The sequence below is a fragment of the Physella acuta genome, unplaced genomic scaffold, assembly GCF_028476545.2.
Source record: "Physella acuta isolate Inbredline_101_S28 unplaced genomic scaffold, ASM2847654v3 ptg000048l, whole genome shotgun sequence".
Taxonomy (NCBI): Eukaryota; Metazoa; Mollusca; class Gastropoda; family Physidae; genus Physella; species Physella acuta.
Window position 1 is genome coordinate 113,870 of NW_026731568.1, and position 17,822 is coordinate 131,691.

The following is a 17,822-nucleotide window of genomic DNA, read 5'->3' on the forward strand; positions in this document are numbered from 1 at the left end:
GAGAAAACCTTTTCCAACGGAAAAATACGCAAACAGAAATATGTGTTAACAGAAATTTGCACACACAGAAAAATGCGCAAAGAGACAAATGCGCAACCAGGAAAATGCGTACCAGGAAAATGCGTATCAGGAAAATAAAATGCACAAAGAGAAAATTTCGCACACTGAAAACTACGCAAATAAAAAAATGCGCGCATAGAATATATGTCAATGTATGTGTGCTTATGCGTTCATGATTGAGTTTGCACATGCCTATGTGTATACATAAACAGGTATATTGCATTCCAACGTCTGTATATTTTTATAGAATGATGAATGCGGGCTGACTTTATACAATAAATAGAGTCATTAATTGTTAAAATTTCCCGATCATAGATGCTCTTTGACCAAAGGTGATAAGCCCACATGTTATTTGACCACAGCGAATGGTTGTTCACAGGCAGTTCACCGCGGGTGTTGATCAAAGGTGATTTGACCATAGGTGATTTGCATAACTAAGCCTACACATGCACCTATCCTTACATATATACCTACATTCACAGCTTCACGTATATGTACACCGACGACTTTCAGCTACTAGCCGTCAGAACGACCAACCCACCCACTGACACGCCTGTCTAGCTTGCTATTTGTCTGCTGGTCTGGATGTCAGTCCATCCGTTCGCCCATACATCTAAATGCCATGCAAATTCTATTGTCAGTTTTCTGGTTAACTAAAAGAGAGTTAACTAAAATAGAGTTGTGCAATTGCATTAAAAAATATTAGCACGTCCATTTGAACATGTCGAAAAATAAGCAGGATGGACAGATGGTTAGCTCATGTTATAACTGGCAGGGAACCATACTAATAAACCGAGAGTGATCTCCCTTAAACTTTCTCGAATATTCTTATATAAAACAACAGGGGATGGCAACTTGATATATAAACACGATTTTTAAACCATTTGTAATTGATTGAACTTTTGAAAAGAGAATAAAAATCTCGACGTTTTACACTTCCCTGATTCGCACAAAATAGTTTTGCAATTTGTACATGTCTCTGTGTGTGTGTATGTATATGTGTGTCTGTAAACACGATAACTTGAACACCGTTAAAAGTATTATATCAAATTTGACCTTCTGTATAAACGTTTCAGCAATTTCCGGTACCCGGAAGTGGAACTTATTCTACTTTCAATTTTTTCAAAAGCCTATAACTTAAGTACTGTTTCAGATAGATGAAAGAATTTCACACGAAAGTAAAAGATCTACTTACTGCCTTCTGTCAATTTTTGAGTAATTCCCATTTACCGGAAGTAGTAACTTACCCCATTTCCAATTTCTCAAAAAACGCAAGTGAATTTATAAATTATTAATAATATTCCGCACGATTATACACATATTATTTAACGTTTGCTTGGTGTGCAATGCTTTTTTTCTACGAGATTCTATTTTTAAAAAAAATGAGTTATTAAAAATGGATTTTAAAATCATGTTTTTATTCCGAGTTGCCAACCCCCGTAGTGTTATGTAATAATATTCTAGAAAGTTTAGGTGAGATCACTCCCGGTTTATTTTTTATCGTGTAACTAAGTTTTGGATATGTATTAACCATTATCAGAATGTTTTAAAAAGAAACAAAAAGTTCATTGGTATATCTTGATATGCCCCCTCCCACACACTCTTTCTATGAATCACATATTGCTGCTGATCTTGACACAAAATTAAGTGAATACATTCAGTCATGGACACCATTCCACAGTGATGATTAGTTGTGATAGTTATGTTGCAAACAAAATGAGCAGCCATTCATGAATTATAATCATTAGTTCTGCTAGTCTCTCCGCCAGAAACCTCGATATAGGTATCATGAGAGCTCACACGGTTTTCAATAGCTCTGAATGAAAGGTAGTTAAAATAAAAGAATAACTAGTTGTCTTTGCTGCATGTTAGTTCCATGAAGTTATGATGCAGTGAAATTCGAAGCGACATGTTTTTATAGCGTTGGCTGTGGTAACGATTTTTTTTTCCGTGTACGATTTCTTTATGCTAAGAAAAGAGAAAAAACACCATTTGGATTTTTATATTGTTTTTACATTTGAATTTCTGATGATTTTATTATATTTAAAAACTAAAATTTGTTATTAAAATTCCTCCTAACTTTCATTTCACTAACAACCTAACAGTTTACAAATGCTACACCTTGTAGGTGTATTAATCTAATACATATAGCAGTGATAAACATTTTTTGTTTTATTTGAATCACTAAGAACGCTAAAAGAAAATGTGGATCTCTCATTTTTTTTAACTATATGTTTGACTTGACTTTAAATATAACAGCTATGCATTTATCAAATAACATGACGGTAGCCTACTTTGTTGCAGTGAAGTACGTATTTAAAAATCGAAAAAGGGATGAGTAACACATTTTGGTTATAAAAAAGAAAAACAACGAAATCACAAGTGATAGTTTGACAAAGTTTATTTAGATTGATAAATCTTAAAACGTAAGATAAAGACTATTCGAAGAAATAGGTAAAACGTGCTAAACGTCTGTATAAAGGAATAAAATATTTAACATATCACCGGCACCAGCAGGAAAAGCTAATAATCAATAATACTAATACTAATTTTCTCTTTGAAGCCAAATATTTGTTATGTTGCCTCTTGGTTTCATACACATGAAAGTTTAAACGGACTTTATTTTCATTTCACTAGATGTCGCACTGTACCACTTGGTAGTAGGATACCAAACTAACCCAGCATATTCCGCAATGGCACCAAACAGCCCATTTAAATTTGCCTCGAAGCAGCTCTTAAACCACCAGCCTGACTTATACCAAACAGCACAGCTTGAATTCCTGCGATCAAATGTCGAGAACCCCTGATTTCTGTGGATACTCAGTCCGTTGCCCGCGGTTCCATAGCTGGAATTGAATTGTAGTGTGTAGTTGTTCGCCTCGTCGGACAGCTGAAATCCAGAATAAATTTGGTAGTAGCTGCTCCCATTGTAGGTGATATCAATCCTAAGTTGGTGCAGACTTTTGGAGCTGATGCAGTAAATGTTCTCATTGCCCAGGTAGAAGTTGCCATTGCCGTAATCCCCAAAGCCCTTCTTGTAATCTTCCCAGCTCCGGTTAAACAAGACATCCCCAGACACACGTCTCTGTATAACGGTCCAGCCTCCCCCACTTGTGGTTGTGTCACACATGACCACTAGCCCAGAGGTCAGTCGCACCACTTGTCGGGAATTCCCGCTCGGTACATCTTTGCACGTTCTGTATACGGCGACATTCTGGGGGTCAAAGGTTGAGTTGTTGGTAGTTTCGATACTATTTCCTGAAAAAATAGTTTAAAGACAAACAAGTGGGTCATGTTCACGGGTTAAAATTATGGTTGTCCTGTATGTTTACAACACTTTCAAAAATAAACGAAGACATCTCTTCTCTTAAATAAACTAAATTAGTTAAGTAAAACTTATTGAAATCTAGTATATTATTGTCATGAACTATTACAACAACTTAGAACACAGAGCAACTAAATTAACAACTTACAACAAAGACCAACTAAATCAACAACCTACAACTTATAGCAACTAAAATAGCATACAACATAAATCAACTAAAGTTAAGTAAAACTTATTGAAATCTAGTATATTATTGTCATGAACTGTTACAACAACTTAGAACACAGAGCAACTAAATTAACAACTTACAACAAAGACCAACTAAAACAACAACCTACAACTTATAGCAACTAAAATAGCATACAACATATATCAACTAAAAAATACGACATAAATAAACTTAAACAACATTATACATAAAGCAGCCAAAATAACAACCTACGGCATAAAGGAGTCAAAATAAAAAACAACGCAATGCAACTAAAATAAAAACCTGCAACATAGAGCACATAAAATAACAACTTACAACATACAGCAACTAAAATAAATACCGACCCTTGCATGCAGTGAGGTCACATGAGCTAAAGTTTCCATTGGTCAGCAGTGTGATGTTCTCTCTGGTGTTACAGAACTGTCCAGTCGAGTACAGCTGGTTCGTCGTCTGGTCGCCTGAGGCGTTCTTAGGTACCAGCCACGAACCTTGTAGCAAAAAAGTGTAAATTTAAAAAAAAAACGCTTTTGAAGGAAACATCAGTTTGCAATAAAATAATGAACTCCGAAAACTATTTTGGACGGAGGAAATAAAACCCAACAAACTATAAATATTTGAGCATATAAACAATAGTTATAATTTTTTAAAGTTCACCAAGAATGAGACGTGATGAATGAATCTTTAACCTTTATTGCGGGCCTGTTTATTATAATAAAAACGGGGATTTTACTATAATAGCTTGCTTTCTAGCGCTAAAAAGTGTAGCTTTTAAGTGTAGCTTTGTGTGTATCGAAATGCCGTTGAGATGGGATTGAAACAAATAACAAAAGATAAATATACCCAGTCTACAAATGCCAGACTGACTGTCGTACATAAAACTGTAGCAGACATTTTGTGTGTTGATGCAGTTCCTGGCACATTGGAAGATGCTGTTGGTCGTGGACACCTCACCTATGGGCAACATCATTGTCTGGTTCCTGTTTTGTTTACTCCAGCTCATTTCTCGAACCTCAGCCATACCTGTAGACATTTTCAGGGGAGACAAATCTTAATTTTCCTTTTGTCTATTATAAGTGGTAAAATATATATTCAGTGACATACCATACAGTTATTGCAGTGTTATAAAAATAATTTTGAAATTTTGAATAATTTACAACCAGCCTCAATAAATCTTTGTGAATTTTACACTTCCGACTGCTTTGTGTTAGATAATGATAGATTCAGTCATAGGTAAATAATACAACCAACCTTGAGTTATTGTGCATAACGTCAGTAAAACTGTTCTAGGCCACATAGTTAGGTAAAGTCTGCCGCATTCAATTTCTTGTGTTTCACTGTGCCACCATTTGTTTAATGTTTATGGCTGTGTCAGAATTTCGACGAACATCATCAAATATAAGACATCTTTGAAAATGAAAACACCTCTTTTAAAACATAGTCAGATAATCAGAATTAATATAACTAACGAGTTCTATAGTAATTATGCAATTAGATATACTATATTTTCAAACGTTTAAACACAAAATGAATAAACCGGGAGTGTAAACACGATAACTTGAGTACCGTTACAGCTAGGTTGATGAAATTTCATACATAAGTATTATATCAAAATCGTAGATCAGTATCAACTTTTGAGCGATTTCCAATAACAGAAAGTTGAACTTTTTCTATTTTGAATTTTTCAAAAGCCTATAACTTGAGAGTTATTTTAGGTAGATAAATGAAATTTCACAAGTAAGTAAAAGATCTAATTCTCTGCCTTCTGTTAAATTTTGAGTAAATTTCGTTGACCAGATTAAGTAATTTTTGCTATTTCTGATTTCTCAAAAAACCGCATGTGAGTTTATAAAGTACTAATTATATTCCACACTTTTATGCACATTTTATTTGGCGTTCACTTGGTGTGCAATTCTTTTTTCTGCGAGATTTTATTATTTTTTTAAAGTTTAAGTATTTAAAATGGATTAAAAATCATGTCTATATCCCGAGTTGCCATCCCCTGTTGTTTCATATAAGAATATTCGAGAACGTTTAGGGGAGATCACACGGTTTATTTTTTTTTTTCACGATTACAAGACTTTCTCTATACTTGGTATAAACGAGAAAGTAAAAATTAATAAAAGGGAGATGTCATAATTGTATACTTCTTATGTATTTCAATAATTTGAATAGTTCTGAAAATATACATTTAATAGTGGACATGTATAAATGGTCATATATATATATATATATATATATATATATATATATATATATATATATATATATATATATATATATATATACATATATATATAAACTCACCTCACTATTCTGAAAGTCTCGACGCGCCCACTATATGTGATATCCAGTAGACTATTACCTAATGAATACCAGGGTTTACTTAAGACACGGAGTGGTGTGAGGGGGGGGGGGTGGGGGGGGGGAGGGGACATTTAAAAATTGCAGTACATGGAGGGGGGTGTGTGATAAGAAAGACGTAGGTATAGATTTTCTATTTAAATTGAGTACTGTTTTTCTGTTTCGTCCGGAAGGGAAGGGGAGAAGTTGGATTGCTCTCTGAAAGAAAAACACATGAATTGATCGCCATTAGCGGCCTTTTTATTTTATTTGTGCCAACATTTATGTTTCTATTGAATCTTTTTGACAATGTTTGTATACACTTAATTCCTCTTGATAAAAATCTATACCTGTAAGGTGTAACAACGCCAAGAACTACATAAAAGACGCGTTTGAAACAACAAAATTAATGATTAAGTAAATCGATAACGATTAGCCCAGTGAGACTATACAATTAACCGATTCATCTTAAATGCTTGTAAAAGACAGAAGGTGTAACTAAATATGGACTGACTTGTCGATAATGTGGGGTTCAGTTCGTTCAATTCAAGTACAAGGATGGACATACCCACTGGTGTTTTAGAGATTAACCAGCTACTCATTACGTTTAAAAAGTACTCATTCAGAGTGTTGTTCTTGTAGTTTGTTCTTTGTTGGACAAAGGCTATGGAAGCAAATCCAAAAAGAAAAGCAGGCTGAAATCGGAGTCAATGGCCTCAATGTCGCATAACCAGTTGACACGTAACGCTTAATTGTGTTGGAGGCGTGGTCGAGTCGGCAAAAAAGCTCATGGTTGATAAATTCGAACAGTTTCGAGTTCAAACCCACTGGCAGATAAATCTCGAACCCCTTCAACACTAATAATTAAGAACGAAGAAGAAGAAGAAGTGTTGTTATGACGCAAACTTAAATACATCTCGAAATCAGGGGATGCAGACAAAAGAGATAGATTCGATAGAGAAGGAATCAATAGAATATTCCACCAATTAGAAACGAGATAAATGGCCACGTGTCATAGTCAGTTGGTCACTCAAGCGTTAGCTGAGTTCAACTGAAACAACGTTCTGAGTCGGTCAGTGGAACCTAGATCAATGATTTAAGTTCCATTTGGAGAGTTACAGGTGATATAAGCCAGAGATTATAGCCAAGATAAAGTAAAGTAGGGTTTAGAATGTAGTAGTTAGCATAAAGTGAAGTAGGGTTTAGAACAGGCGTTCCCAACCCCGTGCCCGAGGGCGCCATGGCGCCCGCCGAACGATTCGTATGTGCCCGCCTCTCACTATTCGACAGAGACAGAATTTTTTTCATAAACATTATTGAAAGGTTGAAGGGGATTGAAATAGAAAGTTTGAAGGGGGGGGGGTGCAAATCGAAAGTTTGAGGGGAGGGTGCAAATCGAAAGTTTGAGGGGGGGGGTGCAAATCGAAAGTTTTGTCCCCGGGTGACGGGAAGGGTCGCTACGCCTCTGGAAGGAGTTTGTCGATTTAAAATAGGTGGTGCCCTCCAACCTACCGATATTTTAGAATGTGCTCTAGAGTAAAAAAAGGTTGGGAACCCATGGTTTAGAATTTAGTAGTTAGAATAAAGTGAAGTAGGGTTTAGAATGTAGTAGTTAGGATAAAGTGAAGTAGGGTTTAGAATGTAGTAGTTAGTATAAAGTGAAGTAGGGTTTAGAGAATAGTAGTTAGGATAAAGTGAAGTACGGTTTACATTGTAGTAGCTTAGGATAATCCATGCCAGTAGAGTTTGGAGTAAGGTATTTTAACTGTGTTATGACAAATAATTTTAGTACTCTTTTCGCACTATTATACCCGCATTATCATGTTCATTTGGTGCGTAGTGGTTTTTAGTCATGCAACTCTATTAGTACTGAAGCAAAAACTGCGTAAAGACGTTTTAATAACAAGCTTTTATATAAAAATGCATTACAATGGAGAAAATGAACGATTTTCTTTAAATATAGAATAATAAACAAAATACAACTATGTTTGTGGTTTGTGGTTGAGGTCGTGGTTGTGATTATGTTTAACTTTATGTATATTTAGTACAGCGTCTATATTTACAAATCGGCTTTTAATTGAAAACTATTATCTAAATACTACTAAAACTCAAGTTTGTTTACGAGTTTGAATATTTATTTGTTTGTTTGTTTGTCTGATTGGCTACTGGAGAGAATCTGCACTATGTGTAGAACTGTAAAATAGTATGTAGGTAGAGAACAATTTTTGTTTTCAGACAGACTGTAAATCACACGTTTATTTAAAGACGTTAATTAATTTATTGATTTATTCATTGGTAGATTAACCACAATAATTATAAAAGGTTCAAAGAATGGCTTTACTTTGATTGAATAGTGACTTCACATGATTTGTTTACTTTTTACATCAACAATGGCGGCCTGCATCGAAGATTGTGTTCCCATTGCAATGTTTAACGCGTTCTAAAGCTAACTTTCTGTCGACAATAGCTTTAATTATACGTCCGTTTGCTATTTTTATTACGTTTCAGCACTATTATCAATGTTTTAACAGCTTTTTATTTGATTATACAATACACTTCTCTAGATCTACAGAACAGCCGATGAAGGAAGAAAAAGTTCTGAATCTAGATCTAGATCTAGACCTAGGTCACTATACTCTGGACTTAACGTAAATTCTAGATCTAGACTTAATGTAAATTCTTCATCTAGAATCTATTTCAGGCCTAAATTATTTTATAAAAATCTTTGTTTAGCTTCAACGATCATCAAATTTGAGAATGCATGGGATTTATCTATATCTATTTAGGTTCTAGATCTAGAACTAGAACTAGATCTAGATCTACGGCAAAAACTAGAAGCTAGACTCAACGTAAATTCTAGATCTAGATCTAGACTTAACGTAAATTCTACATATAGAACCTAGAACTAAAATCTATTACAAAACTATTTCGGGCCTTAATTATTTTATATTAATCTTTATTTGTTTAGCTATTGAATTGGCTAATTTGGGATATAGTATAGACCCCTAATTAAATTTAAAATAATAGTACCTATTCGAACTGGTTTCTTACTTTGCAGTACAGGATAGGACTAATTTTACATAGCTAAGATGGTAATGGATTGGCTACAATGCGGGTGCTACGGGATCAGTGTTTCTTCCAGACTTTTTTCTCCGGGGGGGCACTTGAAATCTTCGGGGGGGCGGTAAACTTTCTTCGGGGGGGCGGACACTGTTAAAAGTATATATTTTCTATATAAATTATATAAATTTCATTTCGTTCGGGGGGGCGGTAAAAATTTTTCGGGGGGGCTTTGCCCCCCCGAAGAGATGCCTGGAAGAAACTCTGTACGGGATTGGGACACATCAAGACTAAGTTAAATTTTTTTCTCGATTTTTTTAACGTGAATGACGAAGTTGCCTATCGGGATAAAACGATAAAAGCATGTTGTCTGAAACTTGGCGGGACACTGGGCAGGTGAAGAAGAGTTGAGTAGGTCACCTGTGCCTTAAGTATATGAAGGGATAGTGTGGTCAGACCCATGCTCAGCCGAAATCGATGTTTTTAAAAGATAAGAAACGTTTTTTTTTTGGGTCTGGTTGTTTTGTGATGATAAGTGACAGATGTGATGTCATTTATGGAAGACCCCCGAAACCCACAGTCATCCAGGGGATGACGGGTAAGTCTAGTATTATCCAAAAAACCGTGCAGAGCCTAGTTCATATTTAAAAACTCCCCGCACCACACACAACACTGCTCTGTATAGCTAGACAGTGGATTCAACAGAGCCTTTCTTGATCACTATCTCTTCAAATTGTACGTTTACTGATCACAAAGTAAAAACTAATACATATAGCACTGAGAAACATCTGTATTGGACAAATCTATTGTTACATTTGCAGTTATTGGAACCACATAGAAAACTAAAATAAAATGTGGATCACTCATTTTTTCGACTACATGCTTTGTCTTGACTTTGAATATAGCAGCTATGCATTTATCAAATGATAGGTACTTTGTTGCAGTGAAGTAGGCTTACTTTTAAAATCGAAGAAGGAATGAGTAACACATTTTTGTTATAAAAAAGACAAACAACAAAATCACAAGTGATAATTTGGCGAAATTTATTTATATTGAGAAAATCTTGAAACGGTAAGATAAAATCAAATCGAAGAAATAGGTAAATGTGCTTAACTTCAGTATAAAGGAATAAAAATATTTAAAATATCACTTGCATTAGCAAGGAAAGGTAATATTGAGTGTTACTTTGCTATTAATTTTCTTTTTGAAGCCAAACATTTGTTATGTTTCCTCTTGGATTTATACACACGAAAGTTCCTGACCACTTAACGTGGATGGGACAGAGTGGCCGAGTACTAGTGCCTTAGTCGTGAGTTGTACAGTATGAGAGTCGGATGTCAATGGACATTTTATACAACGTTTTATAAATTTGGTAATGGGTGAAAAGTATTACACTAAACAGTATGACGATAATGAATTATGAAATTTTAAGTTGGTGTAATCACAAAATACAGATTTGAAGCGAATATAAGTAAAACCATCGAAGAAAAAAATGTCAGCTACCAAAACATATATTGCGCTGTCAAAAGAAACATATATTTTTCTTAAGTTCAAAGATTACTGTTTTTATCAAAAGTATTTAGTAGTTTCGGATAGGTATTCTCCTGTAAGGTCTGGATAATCAGAAATTGCTGTCGGCGCATATATTTAAATACAGAAAAACAGTCTAATTATCCATGCAAATTATCCATGTAACCATGTAAATAAATAAATACTTATCGTGTAAGGCTAACACTTTCTCATTGAAATAACTAGATTGTCCTCATATTATATATATATATATATATATATATATATATATATATATATATATATATATATATATATATATATAATACAGGCCTATATTCTGACGGTCACATAAAATGTTGTTAAAACTTATTTGTGACTACATTCAATCCTTCGATTAGAATCATCATAAGAAATATTAGAAGAAAATGTAAGTGTGGCATTATTTGAAATGTGAATGTGTAAAAATTTGGGTAAAAAAAAAAGACTGAAACGGTCTTACAAAGATGAGAGATAATAATACATTTAAACGGACCTTATTTTCATTTCGCTAGATGTCGCACTTTTCCACTCGGTAGTAGGATACCAAACTAACCCATAAAAATCCGCAGTGATACCAAACAACCCATTTAGATTTGCATCGATACAGTTGTTAAACCACCATCCTGAACTATACCAAACAGCACAGTCTGTATTCCTGCGATCAAATGTTGCGAAGCCCTGATTTCTATGGACACCAAGTCCATCTCCCGCGGTACCAGAATTGGAATTATATTGTAGTGTGTAGTTGTTCGCCTCGTCCGACAGCTGAAATCCTGCATAAACTTGGTAGTAGCTGCTCCCACCGTATGTGATGTCAATCCTAAGTTCGTGTTGGCTTTTGGAGCTGATACAGTAAATGTTCTCATTGCCCAAGTAGAAGTTGCCATTGCCGTAATCCCCAAAGCCCTTCTTGTAATCTTCCCAGCTCCGGTTAAACGAGACATCCCCAGACACACGTCTCTGTATAACGGTCCAGCCTCCCCCACTTGTGGTTGTGTCACACATGACCACTAGCCCAGAGGTCAGTCGCACCACTTGTCGGGAATTCCCGCTCGGCACGTCTTTGCACGATCTGTAAATGGGGACAGATACAGGGTCGAAGTTCGGGTAGTCCTGACTGTTTATGGGACTCTCTGAAATAGTTCAAAATATTTTTTTACAATTTTACCGTAATCTAAAAATTTCTAGCTAAAACAGAATTAGTACCTTATAATTACTTCACGTGTAAAAACACTGTAGGCGCTTCGCATTTTAAAATTGGAAATCTCGTAAATATTCTGCTTTAGTTCAGCTATAGAAAATAATATTTTATAGTACTGCTCGCTTTAGACTTGAAAAGTCTATGTAATCATACAAAATTTTAAAAAATAAAGAAAGAAATATGTCAAGCCATAAAATTATAGTTACATTTACAAAAATTAAGACGTTTAGAAACCATCGATTACATTCTTTTTCATATTTTCGTGTTGAATGCAAGCCGTTGAAAAGCCGTTTAGAATTATGTTATTGATTGAAATATAAAAAAAACGACCTCAAACCCAACTCGAAGTCAATTGGAATGGCCATGGAAAGTAAAACAATGAAAGTAAGAACAATTATTTTCTATGACAAAATACACAATAATCGTCAATTGGGTATAGCCTTGTAGTATATTTAGATTAAATAATGTAACATCCCCTATCACCACAACACCATGACTCTACTAATACAACCAAAGCCATTTTGTACTTATTTCTTAAATGTTATAATAAATTCGATTTTGGTTGAAAAATAAGCTTTTTGGCACCAACCATTTGGAACCATTTTGAAGCAGCTTTTTAAACCTAATTATGTTTTTTTCTATTTACGAGCTTTTATTTAGTCTGTATTGTTTTGTTTTTATTTTTGGGTTTGTGGCAAATCTTGTAACTCAATTTTAACACACTTTTAATGCAACGATTTCGTTCAAACTTTTAAGATATTGTCCATTTTCATGGCAATATTAGTCTATCTATTTTCAAATATTTTTTTTTAGATTTTTAATTAGTCATTAAAAATTAATTAAATGTTTTTGAAAATAAGGGGAGATAACAAACTTAAATCACTAAACTTAAATAGATTACCAAATTCAATAACTCGATCACCATAGCAGTCTGGTGAGCTGTGGTTGACGAGAAAGTTTACAATAGTTGAGCCGGTTGATCTAGTGAAGGTAGGGGCAGGTAATATAGTTTTAAATGATTTGAAACTAAGAGGAGGTAGCAAGAGTAAGAGCTATCTGTAAATTGTGGCCACGGATGGCTGCTTCTCGCGGGGCAGACAATCGTCTTTTAGAGATCGCGAGCAACTGATGGTGTTTTAAAGCAGATATTTTTAGTTGTTTGGACATCACAAATTAAGAAACTACTGAAAAGAGGAAAAATAAACATAATTATATAAAAAAAACATGTGCACTGAAAATAAGAAACAAAAGTAATCTACTTTCTTTCATAAAAGCTTTGGTCGCTAAAATATGCAACAGATTTCTCATAAGCGACCAAAGCTTTCATGAAAGACATCAGCTTTTCTTAATTTTAGTGCATTTAAAAGCAAATGACAATAAAAAAATATTTTTAAAAATTTAGCTGTTTTTTTCTAACCACTACTAAAGCCTATTGTATATTAATTTACTGAATTTTTTTGACTTACACAGACATAAAGCAAGTAAAATAATAAACCCACCCTTGCATGCTGTGAGGTCACACGAGCTCATGTTCCCATTGGTCAACAGCGTGACATTATCTCTTGTGTTACAGAACTGACCGGTCGAGTACAGCTGGTTCGTCGTCTGGTCGTCTGAGGCGTTCTTAGGTACCAGCCACGAACCTTGTAGTAAACAAAGTTATAAATAAATAGCTTCTTAACATAAGGGATATTTATTATACTAGTGTTTCATAATATCACACAGTATTGGAATCCTGCTAACCAGGAAGGGGTTTTTTGTAAACAGTAAAGTTTCCCTTTCAAACCTGACAGTCTATGGGGCAAGTGAAGTAGAATTCAGTTGTTTCTTTGACATTGGCATATAAAGAGATAGTGTGGTCAGCACTATGCCCAGGCACCTTTACTTTACCTAACGTGAATTAGGTACCCATCAGAGTTGGGTGGTCTCAGGGACGGTTTACTGACTTGAACCCGGATTTGAACTCGAGACTTACGGGTTAGCAGTCCAGCTCTCTAGGTTTTTTGGAAGTAAATTCAATACCAGAGATAAAATTAACCCTAAGCCTTAGTCGAGATTTTACTCAAGTCATACCAGGCCAGAACCCTAACTTTAACCCAAACATAAAAGGTTTTTAAGCAATAGAAAAAAAAAAAAACAAACAACCCATACATTTTCAGAAGAGAATAAAGTCGGCCAGTGACAATTTCATTCAGTGGGAGCGATCACTCCGAGTTCTCTCGTATATATCTTTATACAATATTAATGGCTGAAATAGTACCCCATAGAATACTGCAAATATATTGTCTTTCATCCAAGGAAAGTGTAATACGTTGAGATTTATGTTTATTTATATTGCGATTGTTTTTTTTTTTTATTTCCCCGTATTACTATGTAAATGTAAAACAAAAACAAAATACACACTATACACTTATGCATAGTTTAATCAATTTTCTTTTTGTTTTACATTTTCAATATCAAGAAAACGAGGTGGTCAGTTAAACTATGATATATAGTGCAATCCTTTTACTACAAGAAACATCAAGGCTAGCATATTTTGTGCTTAATTGTACCAATGGCTGTTGTTTATTTATAAAAGAAGCTGAAAAAACACAGAAAAAAACAATTACCTAGTTTACAAGTGCCATTCAGACTGTCATACATAAAGCTGTAGCAGACTTTTTGTGTGTTGATGCAGTTCCTGGCACACTGGAGGGCGCTGTTGGTCTTGGACACCTCACCTATGTGCAGCATCATGGTCTGGTTCCTGTCTTGTTTACTCAAGCTCATTTCTCGAACCTCAGCCATACCTGTAGACAGTTAAGAGCAAACATTGCAACCGTTCTTTGATTATCTAAATACTACTATTGTTTGTAAGTTTTGATATTTGTCATAGTTAAAAATAAGAAAAACTGTAGAGTTTTGAAATTCACATTTTTGTGAGAAAAAAATGAAATTATTCTGTGAAAAATAAAATTAATTATACAACTTGATAACAAATTATGCTCTAATTAAAAAAAAAACCAGGCCTCCCGGAGATTAAGGTTACATTTCTTATGCAAAAATTATATGCATTAAATAGATAAATTGTCTATCGCAAAATCTGGTTGGGTTACTGTTACTATCTCGTATACATAGTAAAGCGGAAGTATTGTAATCGTGCACAAAAATTACATGAAAGTTTATAATTTTTCACCGTTTTACATATCAGTGCTTCATGATATAGGGGACTTATTTTAATCAGGAAATAATTCTAAATCCAAATTTATCAAAATCTCGGCGTTATACGCATTATCGAGTCAGAAAACTGGACTTTGCAATTTGCTTCGACATTTAACAAACTGAAAAACGGTATCGATGACCTCTGTTTTTTTTCGTGGACATTTCACATACGACCGTTCGTTGACAATTATTATTGAATTCATTTGTGATCGTTTTATGGCAAATTATGATTAAATTAATATGTGACCGTTTGACGCAAAGTTTCTGTCTGTAACATACCCATATAACTCTAGCAAAAGAAATGCGACCTACCTTGTGTGATTATACATAATGTCAGTACAGCCGACATAGTGATGTAAAGTTTTTTGTATTCCATTTTTTTTTGCTCTTTACTGTGTCACCAAATTATTAAACGTTGGTGAGGTCTGTATAAGAATTCTGCCAAACAGAAGCAAATATAAAATAGTTTGGTGACAATTAACACCTCTTTTTGTTTAATAGTTATACATTTAAAAGAAATACTCGTTATAAAATGGCTATCCAATTAGGTAAACAGACGCTTCAACTTGTTTTGATCCTACAATACTAGAAAAGAAATAGATATCATTATTATATTATATAGTCTTTAATTGTTACGATTAAATTTACAAAACATATACTAGTAGGCCTACATATATCTTTATCACTATTATCAAAACATGATTGAGAATACATAAATAATTAGTTAATACAGCTCCATCCACGACTGTTTTTTTTAAATCGTGTACGGATAGTTTTTCCTTATTAAACCGTTCCAATCCCAAGAGAACAATAAATTTTATTCCGCTTAATGTAAAAAAATAACATAAATTAATGTACTAAAATGTCAAGAATAGTTCAACATTAATAATGATCTACCAAATGACTATACATGTATAAAGCAATAAGCCTCAATTCAACTCTTCTGGTGAAATGAATTGTTAACAATCAATGTAGCAGGTATGTATGAAATGACCTGCCAAATGAAATTATGGGTCAGTTTACTCAAAGGCTGTTAAAGCAGAATTGACAGGCCAAATCCTACAGGTAGAGAGCTGTTTTATATCCGTGTGTTAAACAGTAGAAAGCCTTGTTCATTAGATTACATCGTTTCACCACAACTCAACTGAACTCAAATCCTAAACCTAAAGCCCTAACCCTGAGAACTTAACCTAAAACCGTAACCCTAAGGCTCTAACCTTAAAACTCTAACACTAAACTCCAAACTCTAAAATCCAACCTTTACTCGAACCGGGGTATCACATGTCTTACATTCAAGCTAGTAATTACGAGTTTAACTGTTTAATATAACGGCAACACTTATTTCTATAGCGACGATAGCCTATAACATAACACGCGTAAATTTGTTATTAGATCTTATTAAAATGTTTCTATTAGACACTGAAACTGTTGGAATAAATATACATTACATTACATTGAAGAGAACGATACACCTTCAGTTTGATGCACATAACTGAAGTGTATAACATGAACTTAGTTACAATTTATAAAATGTTTGTCTCCTGTTGTTTCATTATGTAGTTTTTTGGTTTCATGCCAACATGTTTTTGGTGGTATCTTTATGTGAATCATATTCAGACATACGAAAATCGTGAATTATTAAAAGCACAAGTTTCGCAGTTCGACTATTTAGTACTATATCTCTGTATCTACTCATGTATTCATCCCTATTGCATTGTTTATGTATGATATAATCAACTGTTAGCAAAACTAGTCTACCGTATAATACCACTCACTCGTTTTCGTCTTCAGATCTGTAATTGCATCGTTTCAGAATGCTGTCTTTAGTTATATGAACTTAGTCCACTCAGCTGTAATGGGAACACGACAAACATTAGGGGAACAAATGCTACAAGGCCACACTATCCCCCAGTACGCGGAGGTCATTGAAATAGATAAAATCTTCTGTATCGAGAAAAAAATGACGAGCATGAAGCGTAGTTATAAATAATATGATACTCACTATTTTTTGAATAACCTACTTTTATTTACAAAACATAACAATAGGTAACCACAAAGAGAACCACACTAGGAGACCACAAAAAAAAGACCACAGTAGGAGACCACAAAAAAGACCACACTATCAGACTATGATGTTCTACAACAATGGTTCACAAACTTTTTCGAGTGGCGACCCACATTTATAAAAAGTAAGTGACCCGCGAACCCCATATAATTAAAAGCCGAAATTAGTATGGAAATTAATAAGCACTAAAATAAAATTTACTAGTACACTTTCAATATGAATTATTCTTGGTAACTGTTTTGATAAGATGAGTAAAACTTCATGCTATTTACTTAGAATTCGCGGTTAAGTTATTGTTAACGCCAACGTATGTCATTATCAACATTCAATTTAACAAATTATTTCTTAAATTTGTTTAATCGGAGAATAGTGTTGAAAATCTATTCTTGAAAAGTCAATCAATTTTTACGTTTGGGTATGAATGGTGAATACTACACCAAAATTGTGTGTGCAGTTTTTCATCTTACGAGGAATCATTCTGCAAATCAAAGAATTCTTCTTGTAATTCATCGGGAATGCTGGCAACATCAAGGGAAGAAGAGAATTGGTAATGCGTCAATGCAGATTCTACTTTCAGCTCAGAGAAATAGCGCCGCAGTTCGTTTTCAAGAGATTCAAGATGCCCAGAAATCGCTTCTTTAAAAATTTTAATTATCTCACAATCAGATTCATCTATCAAACTGCATAGTTTCTCAAATTTTCAATATTTCCAAGATTTATGTTCTTTGCCAATTTTGCAGATTTGAAAAAAAATGCTGCAAGATTATCACGAAAAGTGATAATATCCGTTCAATTTCCCTGAAGCTTC

General features: G+C 34.2%; 1 protein-coding gene across 1 annotated transcript; it reads right to left on the reverse strand.

The window, feature by feature from the left end:
- Positions 1 to 1,788: 1,788 nt before the first annotated feature.
- On the reverse strand, positions 1,789 to 15,298 carry LOC131944572 (uncharacterized). The gene is made up of 7 exons (XM_059305263.1): positions 15,262 to 15,298; positions 14,358 to 14,537; positions 13,248 to 13,391; positions 11,123 to 11,680; positions 4,437 to 4,616; positions 2,739 to 3,318; positions 1,789 to 1,876 (listed from the first exon to the last, which is right to left on the reverse strand). The coding sequence occupies exons 1-7, from the start codon at positions 15,296 to 15,298 to the stop codon at positions 1,789 to 1,791; spliced, it is 1,767 nt and encodes a 588-aa protein (XP_059161246.1).
- Positions 15,299 to 17,822: the final 2,524 nt, after the last annotated feature.

Excerpts from the sequence above, each read along its gene's own strand:
- LOC131944572 (XM_059305263.1), bottom strand. The coding sequence starts at position 15,298 with ATGTCGGCTGTACTGACATTATGTATAATCACACAAG. Across the intron at positions 14,538-15,261 it reads ATTATGTATAATCACACAAG|GTATGGCTGAGGTTCGAGAA; the intron begins GTAGGTCGCATT and ends AACTGTCTACAG. Across the intron at positions 3,319-4,436 it reads GTCTGGCATTTGTAGACTGG|GAAATAGTATCGAAACTACC; the intron begins GTATATTTATCT and ends CTATTTTTTCAG.